Source organism: Muntiacus reevesi, chromosome 7, assembly GCF_963930625.1.
Source record: "Muntiacus reevesi chromosome 7, mMunRee1.1, whole genome shotgun sequence".
In the NCBI taxonomy this organism is placed as follows: Eukaryota; Metazoa; Chordata; class Mammalia; order Artiodactyla; family Cervidae; genus Muntiacus; species Muntiacus reevesi.
The window spans coordinates 21,275,206-21,298,945 of record NC_089255.1 but is presented as its reverse complement, the minus strand read 5'-3'; the positions used below and the strand labels follow the sequence as shown (position 1 = coordinate 21,298,945).

General features: G+C 42.4%; 1 protein-coding gene across 9 annotated transcripts in view; it reads right to left on the bottom strand.

Annotated features, from left to right (window-relative positions):
• Positions 1–23,740, bottom strand: part of ACIN1 (apoptotic chromatin condensation inducer 1) — a 39,161-nt gene that overhangs the window by 4,604 nt on the left and 10,817 nt on the right. For 6 of the 9 annotated variants that reach the window (XM_065940693.1, XM_065940692.1, XM_065940690.1 and 3 more), the window contains 5 exons: positions 21,973–23,217; positions 21,323–21,538; positions 20,737–20,852; positions 4,219–4,360; positions 738–780 (listed from right to left, as the gene is read on the bottom strand). In XM_065940693.1, the coding sequence (XP_065796765.1) occupies positions 738–780; positions 4,219–4,360; positions 20,737–20,852; positions 21,323–21,538; positions 21,973–23,217 (1,762 nt within the window). The other 3 variants (XM_065940695.1, XM_065940697.1, XM_065940698.1) reach the window with 3 other exon arrangements.

Below are 23,740 nucleotides of genomic sequence, written 5' to 3'. Positions count from 1 at the left end.
ACTTTTGGAGATTGGGGAAACTGTGTTTCGGAGTAAACAGAAGGCCTGGAGCCACTTCCTGAAAGATTAAAACTACTGATCTCTGAAGGCAAAAAGGGAGAAGTAACTAGGCTGGTGAGCATTTAAACTTTTACTGGTAGAAAAACCTAAAGCACTGGGGAAGACATACTGAGGATGCCATGGGAATGAGAAAAGACTGTATGATAATAAAATTCAAGTTAGTTTTAGATCATGACGTGATCTGGTTATGCTTTAGGTTAATATTCACACTAATAGGTTGATATTTAAGTCATAAAGATCTATTAAGTATTACACTTTGTCAACTTAAGAGGTCCTCATTGAAAAATGCTCAAGTTGTTACTGTTTGAGGTGTGGGAACTCTCTCATTTTCTCAGATGTGCTCTTAGAATAAGGCATAAACTGGTAAGCATTTTATAGGAATCCCTCAAACCTACTCCTGAAAAAAGCAGGACTATAGATAAGTAATAGTGAGACACTTCAGTGTATCTCATTAGGGTTAAGAAAGAAATGGGGGGGAAAATGACAAGAATTGTTTATGAAGTTCTGAATTATAAACTGGAGCCTTAACTATGCCATAGATTTGCTGACTGGAGCTGCTGGGATGGCAAGGGGTGACCCAAGAATGCCACTGAGAGAGAACGGGAGTCTATTTCTCTATGAACTCTTGAGTTTTACGGTATTCTGGACCTGTATCAGGGACTTGGGGCTAGACTTACAGACAACGGAGATCTTCCTCTTGAATGATTTGGGCAGCGAGCTCTGTATAGAGAAGAAAGGGCGGGGGGGGGGGGGGGGGGAGAGAAAGAGACACACCCCACAGAGAGGTGGAAAGGAGGTTAGATGGGGCAGTCTTAGCACAGGTTCCAAAGACACAGAGAGATAGAGACACAGAGACAGACAGAGACCAAAACAGAAGCGGCAAACGGCAAAAACGAAGCAGAATCAATGCAAGTTAGAGAAAAAAATAAAACCAAACATCACAGCAGGGAAAAGTCATCTAGTCCATACCACACCTATGTATTAGCTTAACCAGAAATAAGCTGGAAGAATTTCAGTAGCCTCCCAGCCCTTTAAAAGCATTGGTCATGCCCTCTTCCACTGGTCTCTATGGATGGAGAGGACACCAAACCCAACAAGCTATGCCCCAAACTGAGTTATTTAGTCCTTCTGAGGTCTTCCTTGCTAACTGGAGCAAAATATGAGTAAACAAGGAAAACCAACTCTGGGATGGCAGCTGCGACAGTATAATCCTCCTCCTCTACTCAACGCCCAGCCTGACATCCAGACAGTGGCTCTGAGCAGCTTGGACAGCAGATTGTTAAAACTGCCTGGATCACTGCCACACTGTGGAAAAGGGCAGCACCAACTCACTGGAGAGGAGCCTCTGAAGCCAAGTGCTGGCAGAAAGAATTTAAAGGTGTCTTTGGTAAAGACAAGATTTTATGAAGGGCAGACAGTACCCAGGAAGAGTTTCAGACTTTCCGACCACTGTACTGAGCTCTAGCAGAGCCCTACTATGTCGTCTCCAAACAGGGCTTATGCCTTAGGGGCTCTGTCAAGGACCAGAAACTTCCAAACTTGCTTTTGAGCAAGTTTCTGCCCCCAAACACTCAGTGGAAGACTGTGGACAGAGCAAAAAAAGAGGAAGAGAGAGCGAAAAGGGGAACAGAGCATTTTCAGATTTAAGTGCTTATTTCTGGAAAAACTAAGACCTACCACCCTTCTAAAGGGTAGGGCAGGAGCCCTCTTGATGAAATCCCTTTCCCCCATCCACCCGCCAGCCCCGTTTGTGTTGTCTAACCAAGTCTCCTTGGTCTCCTTTAAGGGCCAGCCTGACCCCTAGCCAGGCCGCTCTTGATGGGTAAGTTAGTGAGAAAAAAAAAAGTCTTAATTAAAACAGGTAGAACATGAACCAGATAAATAAATCCAATAAAGAAATCAGAATAAAGATAAAGAAAAAAAATCAAAATAAAAGATTAAAAAAAGAGGAGAAAGAAGAAAATAAAGAGGAAAATAAACTAGGAATATGACAAATGTTCCAGGTACCATCTCACACCTGGGATCTTCAGTTCAGCCAATCGCACCTCACTGTGTACTGTATCTAGTCAACCGCCGGTCCAATCAGAATGAGCCCTCCCTGCTAGGCGCTGTGCAATTGGTGGGGGGTTGGGTTGGCAAAAAAGGTGGGCGCACGGCGTGGTGGTCGGCACGGCACTGCCAGAGTCCTCCCAGGGGCGCACGGGGGGCGGGAGGGAAACGTGTGGGGGGACGCTGCCCAGTTTCCATGATGTCAAGACAGTTCACTGGCGGTGGCCAGGCTCAGCGAGGGGTACAGGGGGACAGGGGCAGAGACATCAGTTCTGGCCCTGTAGGGGCATCATCCTGTAGTCCCTGATGAGATGGCCTGTGAGTAGCAGGAATGGTCCTGGCCTTTTATCGTGAGATGCAGGCAGGACCCTATGTCCACCAGTGGCAAGCTGCAGCAACACCACCACCCAGTGCTTGGAATCCAGGTGATGACTCCAGAGTCCCTTTCTCCTCTGCCTGTAACTGGGGAGGGGGTCCTCTCACCGAGTGGGTTCATGAAGCCTCTGTTGAAGGCAGCCTGGGGGTAGTAGGTGGAGAGCCCCAGGACCTGGCACACATTCAGCAGCAAGATCAGAATACTTTTCTTCTGAGTGGTGTGTGGCATCTCCTCAGGGACTCCAGCTGAGACAGTGGTTCCAGTCAGGTGGATGGATGAGCCCCTGCCTCCAGGGATGGAGGAGAAGTTGGAGCAACCAACATGCTGCCCTTCACCATGGACAACAGGGACCAAAGGAAAGTCCATCTGATGAGCAAATGATGATACATGGCTGGGCTGTCATCAGCATTAAATCCCTGGGTTCAGACCCTAGACTTCTCTGCAGGGTTCCTAGTCGTCACAGCTTAAGCCGAGAGCCCCACTTGGTATTTTACAGCTGGCACTGTGATCACAAACATTGACTCTTTAGGAGGTCTTGGTGCCCTAGTTGGGGATCCCAACAGTCTGCAGCAAACAAGGCAACCCACAGTCCTCAAAAGGGCAAGGGCGTGTGGGCAGGCGCCCCAGCACTGACACAAGCTCTTCTTGGGGTGTCCCAAAGAGGGAGATGATGCAAGTCCACCCCTTTCCACATGCTTTTTGCTTTCTTAATACAAGTCTCTCCAGAACAGTGCTCTTCTTGGCCCCCTGATGTAAGCAAGGCAGGGAGGCAAAAGGGGGCCCATCACAGGATCCCATACACATGCCCCCCTCTGGCCAAGACACCTGGATAGCAGACTCGGCTCTGACTGGGCAGCTCAGTAGCAGCGGTTGGGTCCAGAGGAAGAGGCGGCATCAGCGATTGGCCAGTTGGGCAGGGTTATATTTTACGGGCGGATTACCGTACATGAGGTACTTGGACAAAGTTTTACGGGGAAGAAGGACCTTGTAATAAATAATATTCTGCACATCAAATCACTTTCACCGGCCCCCACCCCCGCAACACACACCAAAGAAAGGCTACACACACAACAGTCCCTCCCACCCTGTTACTCTAGTCCCAAACCCAGCTAGCTCTTTCTCTAATTACTTTAAGAGCCAAGAAGACTTCGCTGGCTCTGATGGGAGGAACCCCCTGAATTGGGTGCAGGACACAAGATAACATATATGCCCAAAAAGTAGGTTGAGGAGTCACAAAAATAGCCAAGGGGCCTCTGGGATCACCCCAGAAGCTGGCTTCTGAGTAGCTTCTTGCAACAAGACCACTGGGGGGCAGATCAGCAACAAAAATTCCTCAGCATGGTGGTCAGCGGAGATTCACCAAAGCCCACTAGATGGCGCTGAGCTCCAACATGCCTTTAAAAAGGAGGGAAAGCTAGGGGGGCTAGGCAGCAGGGAAAGCTAAGCCTGGGTCTTAGATCAAGGGCCATTAACTGACTTTCCGGGTGGTAACAAACTTCCCCAACTGCACTACTTCCCCAACAAGGAAAGGGGGATTAAGGAGCCCTGTCCCATCACATAGGGTCTCCCTGGCTAAACCAGCGAATTCTCCCTTGGCCCTGTCCTGATTCAAATCTTTGCCTAGTCCCTTTTTTAAGCTATCCCACTGTGGAAGAGGGATCACTGGAGTGTTCTACTCTTTCCCCTACGTCCACTCCTGCCCACCCACCCCAGTAGGTGGCTTGGATATTTACCTCTTTCTTCTCCTCATCCTCAGCATTGCCCTCTGGACGATCATCATTGCTGACTTGGTCTGCAATAGGCATGGGGGGCTCTGGAACCTCATTTTCAGGTCTGTTTTCACTTGTGTCCATGGTCACTTCCTCCTTCTCCTCACTGTCAGTATGGGGATAGTTGGGGGGGCAGGAAAGAACCAAGGGGAAGAGAGAACAAGATGTTAGGTCTTGGGTCAAGGAAACCTCCATGCCTCAATACTTGGGTGGGATTGGGAGGGCTGCTTTTCTAGACCAAACTAGAGACCTTGCCCCCACAGGAAAAGCAGACCACCTTTTTCCTAGGGGAAAGATCACAGCAACCACATCCTCCCACTGCCCAGATGGGATAAAGCTATGATGTATAAGCTCAGGACTCCAATGCTCTTAGGTAATTCACCAGAGTACTCTTATATGAAGAGGAGAAACATCCCTCTCTGAAAAGTCCCTCAAAAGTGACTGTTATTTGCCCACAACCCCAGGGCCTCCCTAGCCCGTGCTCACAGGCACTCTTATTTAACCAAACTGCATGAGAAACTAAGGGAAGCCCGAGTCCTTAAAAAGATGAGAAAGAGCAGCCAAGGCTGTGGCAAGTGACCCCAACCTTATTGTTTAATCAGCTGCTTAGGGTAAAAGCCTAATGACCCACAGATCTGGAGACACCAGGAATGGAGAAATGGTGGGGTGGGGGCTGTAGGGAGAATAGGGCTGGTGAGGGTTCAAGCTTCAAGGACTCTCTTTAATCCAAAAGGAAAAATTAACACTGCCAAAGTATGAAAGCTCAGAGAAGAACCAGGCCACTTTTACCTGCTCAGAGGTGTAGGAATTGTTCTTACATTCGGCTTTCGCCCAGTTTCTCCCACTCCCTTATTCCAACTTCCAAGAGATAAAGAGAGCAGGCCTCCCAGTCAGGACACACCCTCCCCCACACCACGTATCCCTCCCCCCGGTGCCCCCCCAACAACACTGAACCCACTCCCCCAACCCTCAGAATCACACAAGTAGTGTCCCATTGCAGGCAATGAATCTCAGAGGTTCACTTCAGATAAACTAGCTTCCCAACTTCTTTTTTCTGTCTTCATCCCTAACTTGTATCTCTAATCTCACCCCCACTACCACCCAAACACTGGGGTGGGGAGGGGAGGGCAGGGAACGAATCAAGATGAACAGGGTCCCCTCTCTAAGTCTCAAGAGAGGACAGGCCAAGTCTCCAGAGGCTGATAACTACCACCAGAAAATTCGGCATTCTCGACAGGCTGCCTGACACTCAGAGGTCAGAACAGCCTCCCCAGAGCATGGGAGGGATGCACGGGAGGAGGGGGGAGGAGAAAATCCGAACTGTGCCCCCAGCTAATAGGCTCCCACGGAAACATGAGATAAACTGCCTGAATCTAAAGAAAAGGCTCATCCAAAAAATACCTATTTCCCACACAGAGAGGGCAAGTGAGGCCAATTAGAAATCAGGCAGGAAGGACAAAGGGGGAAAGCAGAATGACTGAAAACAAACCAAAACGAAAGACGGAATGAAAGCCATGGGGAAGAGAAGGGAGATGAGGGGGGCTAGAGAGGTAGGGAAAAAGGATACATGGAAATGTGAAGCTCTCACCCTTCTTTGCTTTCTGATAACATGATTTTTTTTCTCCCCCTGGAAGTGCTGTTTATCCCTTTCTGGAATGGAAGAAATAACAAAAACCAAACAAAAAAATCCTAAAAAATTTAAAAAAACAAAACAAAACACCTTCCTTGTCCCAAGATCCCACCACCTCCTCCCCGGCCACCCGATCCAGAGAGAGAAAATCGAGATGCAGCAACTGGGGATCCAAAAAATGGTAAATGGAAGGAGAGGTGGTGGTGGTGAGGGGAGGCTAAAATAGATCTGGATTTTAAGAGATAAGCGTTAAGTCCTCACGGCAAACCCCGAATTCGGCTGGATTGGTCTCTCTGGAGGAGGAGGAGGAGGAGGGCCAGGCTGCTGGTAGTGGCTGGCTCTATTGTACTGGCGGAGCGGTGGCGATCAGCCGGAGACATGCAGGGGAGCCATCTTGCCACTTACCCAGCAGCCCGTGTGTGCGGATGGGGGAGGGCCCTGCTGCAGCAGGGGAGGGGAAAGCAGAGAGGGAGGGCGCTGAGTGAGCAAGGCTCTTATCCTCTGGCAAGCTACTCGGAGCTCACTGCTGGCTCAAGAGGCCTGGCCCTTTCCCTTCCTTTCTCAGGTTACAACAGCTAACGAGGCCTAACCCCAAAGGGAAAGGGTGCTCTCTCCTTGTCTTCCTGGGGGTGGGGGGGCGGGAAAAGGGGCTGGGTGGAGAGGACAAAGTTACAGCTGTTTGCTTGGAAGATTCCAGAAAATAGAAGGAAAGGAAACAGCAGAACTGGGAGTGAAAAAATGGTAAGAAGGAAGGTAACAAGGCCAAAGTTGAATAGAGACGGAGGGAAGGGTCATGAGCAATTTTTTTAGGTGTCCATCTTTCTCTATCCCAGAAGCCAGGCATAGAATATTGAAAACTGATCAGCTGGCTCAAGGTGGGAAGATGGGATAAGATTTGGCACTATCTAATCACTATATAGTAACTGGCTGCTCACGGCAGCAATGACCATGTGTTACTACTTTAGGGAGATGAAAGGATAAGCAGAGGTGCTTTCTGAATTACCAAGAGAGGAGGGGAGAGGTATCTCTAAAGAGAAGACAGACAACTTTGTTTCACAGAGTCTTTAATAAGCTCACCCTGCCCCAGAGCCTGCAGGAGCCAAAAAGAAAAGGATAAACAGGGCAAGGGGACCTTGCCTAAAGCATGAAGGCCGCTTCTTGGAGCAAGGGCTCCAAAGTGAGGGCTCTGAAGTATGTCAGAAAGGGAAGTGAGAGAACTGTTACTGGGAACAGGGTGGGGTGGGGTGGGGGTGTGTGTGCATATCTGTTGGACAAAAAGTGATTGGGAACTTAACAGAAATGATTAATCACAGGCATCTCCAAACTAACGTAAAAAGTGAAGCTGTCTCTACCCATTCAAAAAAGCACTCAGTAGATGCTCAAAATGCTCATATGTTGACTACAAAAGTGCTCCTTTCGTAGCCTAGTTGCAGTAAAGGTTTAACATTAGAACAAGCTTCTGGATTCTTAACCAAAAGCTTAATATTTCATTTGTAATACCAGAGCTTTTAGCTAGGACTGAAATTTCCTCCCTGCTGCTTAAAATCTTAAATGTACACACCAACCAACCACATGCTAGAGCACTCACGTTTATACACCACACTACAGTTCCTTTTCACGTAGTGGTCCCTGTCTGCTCAGCAAGACTGAGAGGCAGGGGTCAAATGGCCTAGGGCTCAATCCAGGCCCCAGCCCCACCTCACACAAGTAGCACACAAGTGATACTGAGTTCCTGATCCTCTCTGTGTATCAGTTTCTTTATCTGTAAAATTGGCATAATAACAGCATCTATCTCATCTAACGATGTGATAAGGATTTGCTCTTAGGAACCTGACTTGGAAGACACCCCAAGTCAAGGCAAGGATATGTGTAAAACACATGTATGTTTAATAGGCCATTATCTCATCTGATACTACCTATGGAGCCTTTTAAAGAGTGTCCTCAGAGTGCAGACTGCTCTTTCTATGATGTAAAGGCAATAACTGGTTTGTTGGGTTCCACTTATGCCCTCACCACTGCCTAGTACCCTCTGGTTACTTGCCCCTTAACCTGCAGAGTTCCTCAAGGTCAGGGACACCTAGCCTGGAGCCTAACACAAAGAAACGTTCAGTAAATATTTCCAAGTTAGGCTGTCATTGTGGGTACCAAGTAAGATACTTTAATAAATGACTGCTGCATTAAAAGTTTTAATATTTTTTAGACAGCATTCCCACAAAGACAATTACCCCACAGAGAAACATTACTTTCAAACATCCACAAATACATGTTCCCTGTCCATCAATTGTCCTAAAATACTTTCAGTTGCCAATACGCCTCTCCAAAAGTGGCTTCCTTGGAGGAAGAATTTTAATAGCAATTCTCATTTTTTTCAAGAATAAGAATTTTATGATGCTATCCTTGGTCTTCGTGAGACATGAGTTTGTGCGATTTATTCCCTCATGATCAAACCTATAGGATCTAAGAATTACCAAAACTTTTGTAAGAGGAAACTTCGAAATTGTCCCAAAAAGGGGGACTCAATCTACTTGCAGGCCTAGTCCCAGTCTTCTTAGTTATATGTCAGAGCCCCATGCAGCATTTCTTGGTAGAACCTTTTAGACAAAAGGCATCTCCTTTTCCAGTATTTAAGTTCTTGGACAAATGTTTCTGATACCTTTGAAAAGAAAGTGAAACTGCATGGGGGTTGGGGGTGGATGATATTGTTGTTTAGTCAGTAAGGCACATTCGACTCTTTTGTACCCCATGAACTGGAGTCCACCAGGCTCCTCTATCCATAGGATTTCTCAGGCAAGAATACTGGAGAGGGTTGCCATTTCCTTCTCCAGGGTATCTTTCCGGACCCAGAGATGGAACCTGTCTCTTGAACTGGCAGGCGGATTCTTTACCACTGAGCCACCGGGGTGATACCTACCTATAATTAAATAGAAAACAAAGCATTTGCAGCCTAGAAAAAAAGGACAGAACTACTTGAGGGCTAGTAATATCACATTAGAGTTCATATCTGAATATGAATGAGATTCAAAGAAACTAATGGAAAAGTGAAATTTCTATAGACATTTATGTTTGAATTTTATTGTAGTAAATTCACAAAGAGCTGAGGACTGATATGAAATTTAAGTAATAGTGAGATTTGACTACCTTTGGTAGTGAGATTTAAATACAGAATACCCTCAGGAGCATACTGGTTCCAAGATAACCAAGAAGAGTATGGTTTAAGAGGGTATGTCCTTAGATACCAACTTCTCAGTGAGTGAACTCTATTGATAACAATAAATTCTACTTTTTAAAAATGATGCATCATTTGGCATATTGGCACCGTAGGTCCCCTGGGCAGTATCAATTACACTGGCATATTGGTTTAAAGGACCATTACCTTCCTGCTATTTGGGCAAAAGGACAACTAAACACAGTGTCAAGGGCCTAATACTTCTACTGCCTGCAAGGTTTGTATATACAGGAAGGTTTTATTTAGAAAAATTGGGGTTTGAATTAACTACTACTGGATGATATAGCTGTCCACACAAAGTTTTTCCTTTCCCTTTCCTTTTTTACTCTATTTTTTTTAATGTAAAAAAGAGAGTTCCCTTTTTTCCTGTGTATGAGTAAATTTTTGTTCTATCTATAGCACGCAGGGCTGGATTTTGGAACAGGGCTCAAATGAAACAGGACTGAGGGCTCACAAATTCCTGCCTCAAGAAATGAAAAAAGATACCTTACCTCAATAAATCTAGAATCCCTCAGGGAACAATCAGAATCACAATGGATTTAACCAACCACAGCAAAAAAAAAAAATTTAGGTCATCTCTTCCAAGTGGTGAGAGGTCCTTGAAGTAGTTTTTTTTTTAACACTTTAGTGAATCAATGGGCCCTAGCTGTATTTTTTAAAAGTCATGTGACTTCTCGCTGAGACAGAGAGGAAAACCAAGGTTAAACCACAAATGGTCTTTTTCATTTAGCACTCCCTGTTGTTTCATCTCACTTTTAAAATTGGGCAGGCTCCAGAGATCACCAGGCTAAACACTAGCACTCAAGAGGGGTGAAAGACCAGGAGGAGTGTTGTGAATCAATTTAGCAAGGCCTCCAGAAATGTAGCTAAACTTCTCAAAGACTCATTTACCAAATCCAATACCAGAACATCCTATGGGTTTTGGGCATGTAATTCTGTTAGGTTGCCAAACAGACCATCTGAAAGGCAGACGGAAGGAAAGCAGGTAACCAGGGATGTGTATGAGGCATTTGAGCTCAGATTGCATTTCTAATCCATGGGCTGCTCCACGGAAATCTGCCAAGAGACTGGCAAATCTCAGGATTTGCCCAAGGTGCCATTTGCTATCTCCTTGCCAGAATCAATGTGACTAGATGACCTCAGTCTTAAAATACAGGTCAAAGCCACTTTTACCTAAGGAGAAAAACTCTGTATATTGCTGGGAGCCAGCACAGGAGATCCCACCCAAGACAAGGTCATGAGAAGACCTGACAAGCAAGGCAGATCAGGACTTCAGGGATTTCGAAAAGCTGCCCCGGCGCTCACCTTAAAGATGATCTCTGTCTTTCTGATGCTTGCTATATTAGACTACTCCCTAATTTCTGTGACACAGGCAGAAGGCCTTCCCCCCTCTCTCTCCAAACAGAATTGTTAGGGGAAGCACACTGATTGAAACCACTCACCCTGGACAGGCACCATAGTAACCATTTGCATGAGTTGTTTTATGACAGGAGATCCTGGTAAGGAATACGGAACTAATAAGCCACCAACAACCAGAAGAGTTTGGGAAAGGTCAAAAGGAGACACCGCGTGTCCCTCCACTTTCCAGAATCCCTCTCGCTAGCATCCATCTTGGCTGAGCGATGCATGCACCACCAGGAAAGACTCTGAATTAGAATGATTGGCCAAAGACCACCCGTAAACTAATCCCATCACCATAAAACCACAAGACTGTGAGCCACACAGGAGAGCAGTTCTTCTGGGTTCCCTTACCTACTGCTCTCCACCCGGGTGCCCTTTCCCAATAAAATCTCTTGTTTTGTCAGCATGTGTCTCCTCGGACAATTCATTTCTGAGTGTTAGACAAGAGCCCAGTTTCGGGCCCTGGAAGGGGTTCCCCTTCTTGCAACAAATGGCAACCCTGGTGGGGACTCTTCTTCGCTGAGACTGACATCTTGACCACTCGGGGTACTCAGGGGCCAGCTTGCCTGCCAATGGACCAGACCCAGCGGCCGCAACTGGGACCCTTTTGTCCCTGGTCTCCTCCTGACGCGGACAACTGGCCAGAGTAAGGGACTGGCCCCGACCGGTGAGGAACAAGAGACTTTATTGACCTCTCTCCCCTTCCCTCTCTTTCCTCTCCTTAGCCCTTCCTAATCCTTCCTGTTTTTCTAGTCCCCTGGTCCTGGATGCAGAAATCTGCTCGAAGGGCCTCAGCTTGAGCTGAGGATTGGAGACTGATCAGCTCCTCTTGGCAGAGAACTCGAATTCTGGTTCTGTTCTGGTCTGGTTTCTGGTAGGGCCGAGTTCCAGTCTTCCCTTCTCTGGAAGCCCAGGGAAAAGTCCCGTAACGCCTGGGTTTCTGCAGGTGGCAGGAGATGTCTGTAAGACTACCCCTTTTCCTCCCCTTTCCCGCCGCCTCCTTCTTTCAACCTGGCTTCCTATCCTCCTTTTGAAATCTTTGAAGACATCCTAAGTTCTGTGTCTCTAAGGAAGGTTTCCTGAGCGACTGTATTCTTGTATTTAAGGGAGTGTCTGATGAGGACTGCCAGGTTTATACCTTTGTGTTTTAACTCTGTACTGTGTTGTGATTTTTGATGGCCATTTTGCTTTGTCTGGCCACCAACTGGTTTGGACCTGCTGCCATTTTGTTAGAACTTGATTTTCTTTCCCTGTGCCTTGAGACTAGGGCTCTCAGGAACACTTATCTAGACCACCTCTAACTCCTGAGACTGAGGAAAAAGGGCAAAAGCCTTTAAAATTTTTATTTATTTCAACTTTTATAAGCTAGTAAATTTTATATTATAATATCTAACTCTGTCAGAGAGCTCACGGAGACAATCACCTGCCTCACCTTCTAGGTGTTTTTTGTTTGTTTTACTTCTTTAGTAACGTTGAAGGGAAAGGAACTAAGACAGATGCTGGGCCATGTTGGCAAAGTAGCATCTTGCAGTAATTCCCTAAGGTGATTTTTGTATATACTCTTAAAAATTGTGTTATTTAGATACTGTTACCTGAAAGTTATTTAAAGAAAACTGTTACGTCATTTAAGTATTAGTAAATATCTTTTTACATGACTTAACTTCTCAGTGATGTCTAAAATCAATAATTGAAGCTCTCTACACTGTGGAGAATTGGAATAATTTTTTGGTGAATTAGCTCTCATGAAAAAATTTTGAATTGTTCAAAATTTGATGTTGATTCAGTAAATAAATCTATTATATTTAAATGTTAGCATTGGACTCTTAAAAGAGAAATTATTTCAGTAATTTGTCTAAAATAATTACTTGTTTAGACATAAACTAATAATTAAGGGTGCTAGCTTTATTATATAAAATAGTGCCTAAAACACTAAATTTCAATTCAGTCTAAAATAGCATTTCCTCCTTTTGATTCAACAGGGACAAAATACCCTTAGCATTAAGCATTATTGTTTTTTAAACCTTGCTCATATTACCATTTGATAGAAATTCTCATCCTAAAGTACAAGTTGGAAAAATGAAAAAATAAAAGGTAGCTTTTAGATGTCCAAATTGAACATATAAAACTCACCAAATTAAAAAAATATAGATTTAGCTATCTCAGCTTATTTCCTGAAGTAATACATGAGCTGGTTAAATGGCTTCTCCCATCTTAGCAAATTCTGTTTAAAATTCTGTCATAGGCCAGCAGGCTCTGAGTTATATTTATGAATATATTTTTCTGAAATTAATCTCAAAAGAGGCATTTGTTCAGAGTAATTTTGAAGGAAGAATTTAAATAAAATATCTAGGCAAATATCAAAAAAAAAAAAAAAAGAAAAGAAAATGAAGTTAGATCTTGTACTGTGTCTGTCTAAATATGTCTTGGTATGTCTTTGTCTCTGGGTAATATTTTTTAGGTTAATTTGTAAATGAGCTCTATTTAATTGGCTTAAAGAAAGGTAAGAGCTTATAAATCAAATAATTCTAAATTAAACAATAAATTCCAGGTTCAGTTGAACTGGCAAATATTCAGTATTAAATGCCTGATATTAATGTTTGTTTGTTGACCTATCTAATATAGACATGTCTTAGAGTAATTAACATCAAGTAGAATATTTTCATTGTACCTGGGTTTAATATAAGTTAAATATTACATCTGTTACAAATTTGTCAACAAGGAAATTACCTCGAGTGAAGAAACTTATAAAAAATGTAAATGAGATGAGTTTGTATATAAACTCTAATAAGAATAATTATTCTTTAGGAATATCTGTCTACAATAGTCTCTCCAGATTGGCGTTACTTGAATTTCTAAGGGTTGTGCTGAACTAAGTATTGGAAGTCTATTGAATAATTAGGTCATTTTCAAGTAAGATTTTGAAACATTTACTACTAAACACTGATTTTCTTTTACAGAAAAACTAAAGAGATTTGGGACTATAAATGAATAATGTTTGATGCCATCCTAAAATGTTTTAAGAAAGCAAGGGTTTTAGAAATTATCACTGGTATTTATGCTCACCAATCTATAAAATGCTAATATAAAAGTTAGCTCTTGGTTGCTAAAGGAAAGCAGGAAGTGTGCTTTCAGTAAAAAAAAAAGGTATGAAAAAATACTAAAAAGAGTTATGCATGATCAGGATTTTCTAAAATTGGATTACAATTAGTTAGATAAATGGGTTTTGTTAGGAATGACAGGTCATAAGAAAACTGATTAGAGCCAATTAGGTCCAAGATGGTGGAGCTGACTTTCACTAGACCTTGAGCCTTGGTATTTACGCCCATTGTGACATATCAACAAGCTAAATGATACACCCATCAACACTGACTAAATCTGACCAAATGTTCAAAACACTTTTAATTGATCTTTTCAATAAAACTTCCTAAATCGAATTTTTTTGAAGTTCCTTTGACTTCTAGCTAACTTTGGGGGTGCTTCAGAGGGCCCCTGAAACATCCCAAAGAGAGATATTAAACTGTGTTTATTTGGTTGGTTAAACTACATGAAAAAGATTATCAAATGAGTAATAAATCCGCTCATGTTATAATGTATGGTAAAATTACTAATACAAAAAAAAAAAAATTACTAATACAGATATCCTAGAAATTATATGGAGTTCTTAACATTTTGATATGTCTTGTTATTCTAATGAGAAACCTGATGATTTCACAAAAGTTAACAAAGGACTGAATGAACCAGTGAGTATGCTTATAACTTTTATGGTTTCTATCTGAAAAATTACAGGTTTGAATCTTGTGTTTTCTGGGAGTAGGGAAAACCTTCCTCTCAAACTAATTATGAAAATAATTTGGTAAAATTATATGTTATAAACAAAACAATTATATTTTCTCTCTATCTGACTCCTCCAGAAATTTTAAAACTCTTAGGTTTCCAGTAAGTTTATCAAATGAGCTAGGAAGGTTATCTCACTAACAGGTACAAAAATCTCAAGCAATTTTTGAGACCTTAAAAAGAGTTCACCTAGATTTGTTAGGCAAAATCTGTGCTAAGCCTTTGGTGTGAGTTTCCCAGCCCTGTTTTATATTTAAAGTTCAGTCTGAGATTCTATAAATGTTTCAGCAAAATAAAAAGTCTATAATCAATTATGGTTATATAAATAATTAGACCAAAATTAGTGAGAATAGACCTATTTTGCAAACAAACTAGCCTTAATTTGGTTATATTTGATAAAAATGAAGGTAACTTTAGGGAGAAAAAGATATTTCAAAAAATGTTAAATCCCAGTTTGTTAATGGAGGTCTGCATGTAGTAAGACTCATTTCTTGAATAGTTCTTTGCTGTTATGTGATATTAATGTAAAATTTAATTCAATTCTTAAAGAACACCCTAAGTTTGTTTCTGAAGCTTATCTCAGTAATCTATCTTTGGTTTTTTTTTAGTAATCTATCTTTGGATGAAGGTCAGATGCCTCATGACCTGCAACCAGAACTGGAAAAAGACATAATTTAAGTGACTGTCTCCAACCTGGATGGAAGGACTTTTTATCAGGTACTCTTAACTAGCTCATGCACAATGAAACTGAAGGGAAATTAACTCTTAGATTAATTCCCACTTCCAAAGACCCCTACACTGGATTGGTCTATAGAGAAGACAGCTGACCTGATCTCACCTTAAAATGATGCTCACACAGGAGAAACTACACTACACCAGGATGAGAAGACAACGACATCAGAGGTAGACATCTTGCCCAAGATGCTGGATCTGATTTGTATGATTATTTATAATGTTTTCTTGACTTCTTACACCTTTGCATATAAATCAAATGCTTTTCTATCATAGGCCTGATCCTATGCCAGTTTTAGAAATCAATCCAATTGTTGGGTTTGTGGCCAATTACCTGTATCTAGTTCTGGGTTACCTTAGTAAATTTCTCTACTACAAGGCTCTAACTGGTTGGCCCTGAGAAAACTCACTAAAAAAAAAAATTATAGTCGTATTCAGGTCACTGTGATATTACTAGATGGGATCCCCTCACCGGGCCAATTAATAATGCCTGCTCTGACTCTGGCCATAAATTTGAGCTTTTTTCTATTACTCAAGCTCAATCAGAGCAACAAGAAAAGTTTCAGCAAAGGAGAAAGAAATCTCCCACAATTATGAGAAGGATTTATATAGATAACACCAGGTTATGGTAATTTAGGTTTAAAGTCTCTTCTGTGTTGGAAACAATTAAATCATACTAAGGATAATCAGTCTAGTAACACTAGAAAACTGGGCTATGTGCCTTATAGATGGTGGTGCCAATGTATAATTTCCCTGAAAGATAAAGATTCGTACAGAGCAGACTAAGTCAGATGACCTGGGATATATGGGTTACATCTAATGGAAGCTCTTAACTTAAGTCTTACTTGTGACTTTAGTAATACTGCTGGCTATGTTCTTTGTATTTCACCTGTTTTACAAAACTGCTGTTTCTTACACTGCCAAATGTGTGACTGAGGCCTCTGATAGAATAATATATAGTTCCCTATGAGATCAATGATGGTAACAGTGTAACTCTAGATATGGGAAGAAGCAACAAGAGGGAATGTTTTCTTGGACCAAGAGGCCAGTAAGACAGGTGGTTCAGAGAATTTTGGATACTGTTTTATGGCTTAGTCCAGTAACAGCACATTGAGTGGCCTGTCAACAAAATCTTTGCCAAACCTGAGAATGGACATTCTCAGCACCATGGGATAAAATGGTCATGAAATGCCCTCCCTCAAAATCATGGTCAAGTTTATGAGCAAAAAGGGGCTCTGCCAACTGAAGATTGACATTTTCAATCTACATCTACAGAGATTAAATCATGGCCACTGCAACTGCTGACTTTCAACGGCCCTGAAAGGAGTTCAGGGTGAAAATTAGGAATGAGGTACCCGGTGCTCTGAGAAAAACTGGCAGAACAGGCCTTCAGATAGTTATATCTTTTCAGGAGAAGATTATAAGAGTCCCAATTCTTGCATCTTCTCATACCTAGAGAAACACTGACGTCATTAATGGTGACATCTGCTTTGGCTATTAAGGAAAATTTTACAATTAAAAGTCAAAATAGAGTACTCAGCTATGGTTCAGAGACCCTGGGAAATAACCAGGTGTTACTATGGGTGTAATTTCAGATTAGACATCGTATTGCTAAACACTTGAGTTTTCTGAGTCGTGTCAGGCTTAGATGCCACCATTCTCAAAACAATGTCTGCTGGAAGCTAGTAACTTCTACCTTACTTTTTATAAAACTAGGCAACTGGCCACCTGGCTAAAAGTCTCCCTGAAGTGCCAGGTCCAGACTGGGTTTCAGGCCTGTTCTAAAAAGAAAAAGATTTATTTTGTCTATTAAAATTCCAGTTATCCCTCCTCCAGCTACTACTAATTGGGTCTGTTACACCACAATGGCATACCAAGGGATTGAGATTTTAATCATACAAGGCTCAGATCTAGGACTTGGAACTCAGGAATACTTCCAATTCAGTGTTTCTTCTCCAAGCTTAGGCAGTCCTATGCCCCATTTTGACAGGAAGTTATCACAGTCATAGTTGCCCTGTTCCCTAAATTAAAACTGAGCAGGACTCTGTGGGGTGGCGACTCTGGAGTACAGATCTGCTGTGTGTTCTCCATTTCTTATCTATAGGATATAGGCTTCATTCAGCCTCCTTGACCTTCCCTGAGAGTTCCAAAGGGTGGATTCAAACAATTGCTAATCAGGGAAGGGAGGGAATACAGAAACAGGAGAAACAATCAAATGGTGGTACAGCCTTGAGACAGGGTCCTAGTTCCTACTCAAAGAAATATGCGTAACAATGTCTTTTTGAGTTCTTCTACAGGAACTGGAGCCCCCACCCAGGTGGAAGATGGTAACTTCACACTAAACACAAGATTCCTGGAGCACAGCTCTGTTGCTTCACCACCAGCCAATCAAAAAAAAAAAAAAAAAAAAAGTCACAAACCCTGCAGCAGCCCTCACCCCAAATGTTGCCTCCTGTTTCTCGGGACCAGTGATGACCATCCTGTTAGGTCTCCTGTTTGGCCCCTGTCTATTTCATCTCTGAGAGGCGCCAACAGTTTCAAACTAAATTGCTGTTATTACAAGAGTGAAAGCTGGTTTCAGATGTGGAACACCCCAACTTAGATCAGGTAGAGAGAGACTTCTGCTCTGCTAGGCAGGCCTATGCCCATGCACACCAGGAAGAAGTTACAGAAGAAAGAGATCTCTGCCCCAATTCCCAAGAAGTATCTTGAGTATGAAGTCTCTCAGGGGGGAGCTGTTAGGGGAAGCACACTGATTGAAACCACCCACCCTGGACAGGCACCATAGTAACCATTTGCATGAGTTGTTTTATGACAGGAGATCCTGGTAAGGAATACGGAACTAATAAGCCACCAACAACCAGAAGAGTTTGGGAAAGGTCAAAAGGAGACACCGCGTGTCCCTCCACTTTCCAGAATCCCTCTCGCTAGCATCCATCTTGGCTGAGCGATGCATGCACCACCAGGAAAGACTCTGAATTAGAATGATTGGCCAAAGACCACCCGTAAACTAATCCCATCACCATAAAACCACAAGACTGTGAGCCACACAGGAGAGCAGTTCTTCTGGGTTCCCTTACCTACTGCTCTCCACCCGGGTGCCCTTTCCCAATAAAATCTCTTGTTTTGTCAGCATGTGTCTCCTCGGACAATTCATTTCCGAGTGTTAGACAAGAGCCCAGTTTCGGGCCCTGGAAGGGGTCCCCCTTCCTGTAACAGAATCAACTTAGAACTTTAATTAATATGTCCCCCGGACAGTGGTATCCTATAAGATTATCGAGGATGAAAGGAGTGTTTCAACTTATGCCCTTTGCTGGCATTCTAGCCTGCTTGGCAAATGTACTAATGTACTAATGCACATGACTGCTCACAACACCTTAATCATAAACAGCATAAAGAACCTGATCACACAAAAGGCCCTAATAGGAACAGAGCCCTTCAGGGGGTAAGGAAGCCCTATTAGAGAACACAAAAATATTATTCTAAGTGGTTATAGTTAAAGATTTAAAAAAATAAGAGTTTAGAATTATTAATTTTAACCAGGAATGCTAAACAGGGGCTGCCTCACCAGAGCTGCAGAGTCTTTGTGTGGTAAACCTTTTAGATAAATTTAACTGATAACTTCTGCAAAAGGACTGACCTTTGTGTTAACAGGATTGTGTTTCTACTATGTTGCAACCTGCTGTGCCAGGAGACTGCAACTTCTCTGTTTTCTGTTAAGCTCAAGGTAAAATGGAACAATAAAGAATAGATAATAAAGAAAATAAATATAAAGAAAACAGCTTTGCATTCACCTAGGTCATAAAATGTCAATAGGCCCCAAGGCCAGAAGATAATGTACAGGACTCTCAGAAACTAAGAAGTATGCAGAAAACACCCTGGTTTCGTTAAGGACAAGCTGGACAAGCTGATGTAATGTTAAACTATCTTCCCCTTAGAAATGTACTAACTTAGGGTATAAAAGCTATGGTAAAAAATAAAGCATTGCCAGACTCTGCTGCACACCCCAGTCTGCCCTCGCTCGTGCTCTTTCTCTCTCTCTCTCTCTCGCCGACGCCGTTCATCCTGAGGGTACCCCTGGATCCTGCTGAGGCTGGACCCCGGCAGTATATGACTCCAAGGTTCATTTGCCCTGGACCTGCATGCAAAAATCCAGAAATAAGGTGCTTTAAAACAGCATACAGTGCCACTCTGTTGCCAGGATCTCAGAGACCTACAGGATTTTATGGTAAGCAAGGAGCCTTTCATAAAATTCTCATGGGGCACAGGAAGCAGTTCCTCAGACCCAATTAATAGCAGGTTTTCAATACATACTTTGAAACTGCCATTACAGAAAAGACATACTGTACTTCCATGGGATGGAGGAGGGAAAGGCAGGTATTATCTCTGATTGATGGATAGAAAAGGGAAGGTGTCACCCCATTTCCTCATCGATGGTGTAGCTGGGAAATCCTGAACACCTTCAGAATTCGCTGGGTTTTCACTTTAAGGTCCTAGAAGAAAAACCCCTTTCCAAAGGATAATGTACCCATTCCAAAAGGGAAAAACAAAAACTTTTTTCAAAGGCAATAAATAGAGTGAACTTTTAGCTTTCAAACCAAAAATGTAATGGCCACAAGATGGCAGCAGAGACAACAATATTAGAATAGACAGTAGCGAGGGTATATCCTAAGGCAAAAGCTATATATAATGAGTACATTACTATTGTTAAAAGTCTCAAAAAAAAATGAGATAATAAATCAATCATGTCATTGCTCGCCACCCTCCAAAATCAAAGGCCAAAGGTAGTCTGAAGTTCTAAGAAGAATTTACATTACTAAACATATACATAAAAAGGAAAATCATATTGCTAGTATTAGTGTTAATGCAATTAAAGCAATCATGGAACAAAGTTAGGCCAACTGTCTACTCAGGACATTTTCTGACGTTGAAAAGGTAAGCAATCTTATTTCCACAATGCTCTGTCATTTCCCATGAGACTTCAAAGCCAAGAATTTTGGTTCAATGGCATCCTAATTTGTAATACATAACAAATGAATGACAAATTTCAATTACTAATTTAATTTGATATGAGAGTATTTTCTAAAGGTAGATTTGTAAGGAATAAAAAATTCACATTAATTGCATAAATAGTAAATCAATTCAAGGGTCTCAGAAGGGATAAGCTTCTGACTTGAATGGGGACTTCATATTTTGCTGTACTGTATACTGTGAGAAGTAACTAGGATAGACTGTGGTTAATAAAATGGCAGCTAATAACCAGAGAAAACACAAAAACTAAAAAACAGCACCCTTGTTTTTTTTTTTTTAGATCTTCAACATCCTTTATTAAACTGTGTTCCCAGGCTCGCAAGCAGCTGGCAAATATGAATTAAAATACCTGAATCGATTCCTGCTTCCTCCTTAAAGGAATTGACTATTTTGGTCAGATGATCCCAGAAAATGGGTTTCCTTTTACTCTCACCACTGCTTTTCAGATTACATTAAGAGTTCTGGTGGCAGCTCTCAACATAGTATAACTGAAGTCTAGCCTTAGTCCAGAAAGAGCTCTGCCTTTCTGTTTTATAATGCAATGAAGATTTAGCCAAAGAACCCCAGGGAGCCAAGAACTATCCTACAATCTGGGAGAGTTATATCCCAGTTGAGAGGTATCACTTACACAGTGTGATGAATCCTTTCTGATTCTGGTAGGTGAGAGGTCGGAGTTTCTGAGGTTTGGGGCTGTGTGGCAGCCGGTGGCTCTGCCTCTTCAGCTTCACACTTCTTTGGGCTCCCCTGTCAGAACAAACACAGCAAAACAAACATAGCCAATGTACTTAAGTCTGCTTGATTCCTTATCTTTAACATAGAGCTGATAAAAGGCAGAGCACGACATATATAGTACCAGCTCCAGACACGGCCCTATTATTTATTTAATTTTAAAAAGGGGAATGAAATACTGCTTACATAATTTCTATGCTAACAATCATTTTATTAGAATTCTTCTTTGAGAGAAGAAGGCTTACTTTTGGGCAGAAAGAAGAACGGATCCCAAGAGCGCTGAAGATGAGAACCCTGCTGCTCAGCCTCATGGAGAACTTCCATTAACCAGGAATTGGGAAATAAAAGTAGAATCTAACAGGTATCCGCTTCTACATTTCTACTGAGCTTTATCCAGACTGCATTTTCAGTTTTATAGCTAAGACAGAAGGGAAAATCATGCCTAATCCTCTGTTTTCCTCTAGGGAGGGGGCATAATACCCTACCCGATCAGGCTGTAACCTCTGGGTCACATGCTTTTCAGCTGGCTCAGGTTGGCTCACACGCCTCACTTGGACAGAGGATGGGGTGGAAGTCCTCTCCTTTGGCTCAAGGACCTGTAGTTGTGGCAATGGTGGAGCTGCAACCTCCTGACCAGAAGAGGGATCTTTGGTTTCAGTGTAGCTGGTGCTGCTATCCCTAGAGACTCCAGGGCTCAGAGACTAAAGAAATGAAACACATTAGCCAATTATTTTATTTGGTATGTATTCAGTAGATCACTGGGTTTTCCAACTTAATACTTCAGATCTTTTTATCCCTAGGTTTGACTTAGTGATTTCCCTATTTCCTAGATTATCCAAAAATTTATTAACTCCCAGTTAGGTGCTGGGTACTGGGATATACACATAAAAAGGTATGACTATACCCTCAAGAAGTTCATAGCCTAGTAGAGAAAATGGGGAGACAGATTGACATTTCTTTACAATCAATAGGGATCAAACTGAAAAAGAACCAGTGAGTTGAAAACGAGACTGCAGAATGAAAAGTAATCACTGAACTGAGGACTAAAGGAATCTTTTTCTATTCTTGCTGGAAATCATAAGCTCTGTAGGGGTTGAAAGCAGTGTAGTACAGACAGAACATCTCCCACACTTACTTTTCTGCTGTTGCTTGATGCTGACCGGGAACGAGAACGGGAACGTGACCTGGACTCCGATGTTGATCTGGAGCCCACCTTGGATCTATCATGAGGGTTGGCATGTGCATGTGCCCCAGATGCATCTCTCTGCTTGGATCTTGGAGGTGAGTGAGACTGAGAGCCTGAACTGTCGGGAGAGCGAGATCTTGATCTAGAACTGGAGGATGAAGAGGAGGAGGATCGGCTAGAGGAGGAGTCAGCTGACTGTTTCAATCTGTGGCTTGGAAGAAGGGCATGAGAAGCCCTCCTGCCTTCTTTCTGTTCCAAAGCTTCCTCAGTGATCCCTTTGGCCAGCGTGAATTCTTCAATTTTTAGAGGGAGTGGTTGAGTGGATTTTTCTGATTCAGTTTCAAGACCTTTCTGGGCTGAGGATTCAGCTTGTGTGCTTTTCTGAACTAGAGGCAGGACACTCTCCTCTGGCACTTTCTCTACTGGAGATTCAACTTTGGTGTCTGCAGGACCTGACAAAGGAGACAAACTTCCCACCAACTGCACAGTATGCTGAGACAGTAATAGCTCCCTGGCCTTAGCATCTGTATTAGGAGGAGATAACTGAATGAGGACGGGAGGGGCTGGGCCTTCCATGGGTTCTATTTCTTCTTCACTCTGGAGCTGTGTATTAGGTGGTGAAGATGCTTCCTTGGTAAGTAAAGGTGGGGGAGTCTCCTCCTCACTGGCAGTTTGTTCTGGTTGTAGTACAACCGGGGGCTTCGCCACATCTTCAGTCAATCGAGGAGGGGAAGGAGACTTGGATTTTTCCTCCAAGACTTTTGAATATTTTATTTCTCTTTCTTCTTCTTCAGGAGGAGAAGCTGTTTTCATCTCTTTCTCTTGCTGATGTCTGGCTAGATGACTTCTTCGGGCCTCTTCCTGGGACCTTGTAACTCTCCCTCCTCTCTCTAACCCCTCCTGTTCCTGGGATCTTATAGTTTGGGGTCTCTCATCTGTCACCTCCTCTACTTTTACTCTGGGTATCTCTTCTCCCTCTTCCTTAAATTGTTTCAGGATTGGTGCATCTCTAGATTTTTGTCCCTCATCATCATCTTCCTCCTCCTCCTCTTCCTCCTCTTCCTCCTCCTCTTCTTCTTCCTCCTCTGTTTTCAAATTTCGATCTGCTCTGACCCTCAGATTTCTAGAAGGTGTTTCTTGATCCTCTTCCTCCTCTGCAGCCTGGCTACACTCAGACAGTTTAGCTGCTCTTGCCTGAAAGAAAAGATATTCAACAGTTCAAGGTATATTTGCTCACTATCAACAGAGGAGAAAAAGTATCTCACAAGATACACGTATGATGGAGCAACTCAATGATATATGCTTTCAGCAACACAGAAAACAAATGTGACAACGGACATGTTGGACTAAATGGACTTCATGGGAATCAAAACAAATACAATAATGAAACTGCTAGTACTTCATTTGTTAATTTCAAGCTTTAAAATAAATACGAAGTAAACATCTAGAAAGTGTTGGGAGGCGGGCCTGACCTATTTTCAGTAAATGTTATTATTTTGATTTTTTGGATATATTTAATTTGTCCCCATTATTTATTTTTCCAAGGTCATAATTAACTATACATATACTTTTGTATTCTGTTCACTTAACACCATATCATACAGTTTTAAGGTTTTAATTAAATAATGAATTGTCTGTTTTCTAATAATGTGCTGCCTTACAAATAGAGATCAGCCTGCTAACTTTCATAATTTTTATTTTTTATATATTCATTTAG